At 48.7% G+C, this 3,906-nt stretch overlaps 1 protein-coding gene across 1 annotated transcript in view; it reads left to right on the forward strand.

Moving 5' to 3' along the window:
* Positions 1-543: 543 nt before the first annotated feature.
* The window catches only part of LOC129844339 (guanine nucleotide-binding protein G(o) subunit alpha-like), a 21,351-nt gene continuing 17,988 nt past the window's right edge, over positions 544-3,906 (forward strand). The window contains exons 1-2 of the mRNA XM_055912645.1: positions 544-1,232; positions 3,605-3,765. Coding sequence (XP_055768620.1) covers positions 1,098-1,232; positions 3,605-3,765 — 296 coding nt within the window. The 5' untranslated portion in view covers positions 544-1,097. The remainder of the gene's footprint in view (positions 1,233-3,604; positions 3,766-3,906) is intronic.

Raw genomic sequence — 3,906 nt, forward strand, 5'->3', positions numbered from 1 at the left:
GAAAAGCATATTTTATCCCTCCCTCCCTTATTTTGTTTCTGTCTTCCCTCACACCCTTGAGTGTGCGAAGAAGAGAGTGAGATGGGTAGGAGAGAAGGGATGAGAGTCTCTCTCTCTGAGCTGCTTATTTTTCTGACACAAATCAATATACAGGTGTCAGCAAAGATGAATATTGGAGAATGTGTTAATAAAGAATCATTACTCCCTGACAGCTGACTGTCCTCAGCCCAGCCCGGCTTAACACTTTACTGATACTGAAGTTATGTGTCACCACTCTCATCGTTGGTTACAGTATCTCTTATCACACTGTAGGTACGCCCCACTGAGAAACACCTCCAATAAACTTCAGAAAAGAGACAGTCGTTCTGACAGAGAGGAAGAAAGGAAGTCTAGACTGATAAAATCGGGATGGAATGTAATGCTTATCTCTTTCTGGCAGGGGAGGGAGGGAGGGAGGGGGGGGGGGGGAAGAGAAGGGGGAAAGAGAAGGAGGGGGGTTAGAGACTATCATAGATCCCCCTAATCCCATTGAGTCATTCAGAGATTCAAACAGTTGAGTTTTGAGTTCAGTTGGAATTGAGTTTTGTGTTTAGTTAGTCAGGGTTGGGGTCAATTCCATTTCAATTCCAGTTTATTCAGAAAGTAAACCAAATTCCAAATGTTCCTCATTAAAAAGCATTGAGGAGAATTGGAATTAGAATGTCAGTGTACTTCCTGAATTGACTGGAATTTTAAATGGAATTGAACCCAACCTTGGATCTAGTTGAGTTTTTGGTTTCGTGTTGGTCATCTTCAGACATCAGTCTTCACACAGGTCTGATATCTCCTCTTAACAGGTCTGATATCTCCTCTTTAGCCTGGAGTCTAATTTGAATGAACACTCTTTTTTATTTGAAGAGGTTATATAAAGGCTGTCTGTCTGGTGTTGTCACTGTTGCCATGTAATTCATGTCTGATCTTTTTGGTTATAGAGGCTACAGTTGTCTGAAATGGCACCATTACCCATAGTGCACTAATTTGACTAAAGTAGTGTAATACACAGGGTTTTCAGATGCATTCTATATGGACTTTCCCTGTGTGGTGTGAACACCGTGGCCATGGTAACTGTTTTGACCTCTGACCCTGTTGACCCCGTACAGCCAGCGGTGCTGGACAATCTTCTGACCTCTATGAAGTTTGTCCTCCACGGGATGGGCGTTCTCCGGATCAACCTGACGCACAGCAAGAACAAGGTTAGAGGGAGATGGAGTGTCCGTCTGTCCGTCTGTCTGTCCGTCTGTCTGTCTGTCCGTCTCGCTCTTGTCTATTGCTCTCACTGACTCTCTCACTGTGTCTCTGTCTGTCCGTTTGTCTGTCCGTCTCGCTCTTGTCTATTGCTCTCACTGTGTCTCTGTCTGTCCGTCTGTCCGTCTGTCTGTCCGTCTCGCTCTTGTCTATTGCTCTCACTGACTCTCTCACTGTATCTCTGTCTGTCCGTCTGTCTGTCCGTCTCGCTCTTGTCTATTGCTCTCACTGACTCTCTCACTGTATCTCTGTCTGTCCGTCTGTCTGTCCGTCTCGCTCTTGTCTATTGCTCTCACTGACTCTCACTGTATCTTTGTCTGTCCGTCTCGCTCTTGTCTATTGCTCTCACTGACTCTCTCACTGTGTCTCTGTCTGTCCGTCTGTCTGTCCGTCTGTCTGTCCGTCTCGCTCTTGTCTATTGCTCTCACTGTGTCTCTGTCTGTCCGTCTGTCCGTCTGTCTGTCCGTCTCGCTCTTGTCTATTGCTCTCACTGACTCTCTCACTGTATCTCTGTCTGTCCGTCTGTCTGTCCGTCTCGCTCTTGTCTATTGCTCTCACTGTGTCTCTGTCTGTCCGTCTGTCTGTCCGTCTCGCTCTTGTCTATTGCTCTCACTGACTCTCTCACTGTATCTCTGTCTGTCCATAGGACTTACTTTCTCTGTTAGTTTCTCTCTCTTGCTCTCTTAGCCTCCACCTCATAGAAACACTACTTCACTTGATGGCTTTAGTGTGTGTGTGATTTATCCAGACGGACACTAGAGGGCAGCATGCAGACAGCCGTGTCTGTCACACACAGAGAAGGCTGGCGGGTTCCAGTGGTCTGATTGGCTGCTGCTGCTCACCATGTTTACTCAGCCCTGACCCATTAGTCTGCTGGCAACTCAGGACATTCCCCGTGCACACACACACGCACACACTCGCACACACACACACACACACACAGCCAGACACAGATACTCGCACACACACACACACAGCCAGACACAGATACTCGCACACACACACACACACACAGCCAGACACAGATACTCGCACACACACACACACACACAGCCAGACACAGATACTCGCACACACACACACACACACACACACACACACACACAGCCAGACACAGATACTCGCACACACACACACACACACACACACAGCCAGACACAGATACTCGCACACACACACACACACACAGCCAGACACAGATACTCGCACACACACACACACACACACAGCCAGACACAGATACTCGCGCACACACACACACACAGCCAGACACAGATACTCTCGCACACACACACACACAGCCAGACACAGATACTCTCGCACACACACACACACACAGCCAGACACAGATACTCGCGCACACACACACACACAGCCAGACACAGATACTCGCGCACACACACACACACACAGCCAGACACAGATACTCGCGCGCACACACACACACACACAGCCAGACACAGATACTCGCACACACACACACACAGCCAGACACAGATACTCGCACACACACACACACACACACAGCCAGACACAGATACTCGCACACACACACACACACACACAGCCAGACACAGATACTCGCACACACACACACACACACACACAGCCAGACACAGATACTCGCACACACACACACACAGCCAGACACAGATACTCGCACACACACACACACAGCCAGACACAGATACTCGCACACACACACACACACAGCCAGACACAGATACTCGCACACACACAGCCAGACACAGATACTCGCACACACACACACACACAGCCAGACAGAGATACTCGTACACACACACAGCCAGACACAGATACTCGCACACACACACACACGGAGATATGGACACAGAAACACATGCACAAACACACTCTCTCTCGTTCTATTTTGTGTTAGAATGTCATAGTTCAAATGGGCATCAATAATAGCCAGTTAAGTGGATGAGTTGTAGTGTAATTGCTTTGTAATGACATGGTACAGGGGTATGATCGGGAGAAGGTGTGCGTGCGTGAGAGATTGGGTGGGAGGTGTTCTCGTCAGGTTCCATTCAATTTGAATAACTTTATTGCCAAAGGTAACAGAGCTCAAAGCATCACCGCCCACACGGAGTCTGACGGCTCGTAACTAGAGCTGTGAAAATGTGATGAGTTCTGTTTTTATGGCCGAGGTCACTCGTCTCTGCTGAAAGCCTTTCCTTGTTATTTGTGCTGTGTGAGAGACGTTGGGGTCTGCAGTGTGTGTCGCTTCATGTCCGCTCAGTACTGTATCACGTAAGCTGTATGTATGTACATGATACCCTCGTTGTCCCCCCCCCAGGTGCACGCCCACTCTGTGTTGTCCTGTGGGAGGTGTTTTGATGAGGATCAGGTGCTGTTTCCTTTCATTGGCCACGCCATTTCCTGTCTGTGGGCTGACCAGGGGGTCCGAGAGGCCGCAACCCGGGGTTACGAGTTTGAACTCAACGACTCTGCCCTGTAGTGAGTAAACTAATATGTCTTACCTGTTAAAACACACTGCCAGGGTGAGACCTGACACACGTCTTACCTGTTAAAACACACTGCCAGGGTGAGACCTGACACACGTCTTACCTGTTAAAACACACTGCCAGGGTGAGACCT

The sequence above is a fragment of the Salvelinus fontinalis genome, unplaced genomic scaffold, assembly GCF_029448725.1.
Source record: "Salvelinus fontinalis isolate EN_2023a unplaced genomic scaffold, ASM2944872v1 scaffold_0196, whole genome shotgun sequence".
Taxonomy (NCBI): Eukaryota; Metazoa; Chordata; class Actinopteri; order Salmoniformes; family Salmonidae; genus Salvelinus; species Salvelinus fontinalis.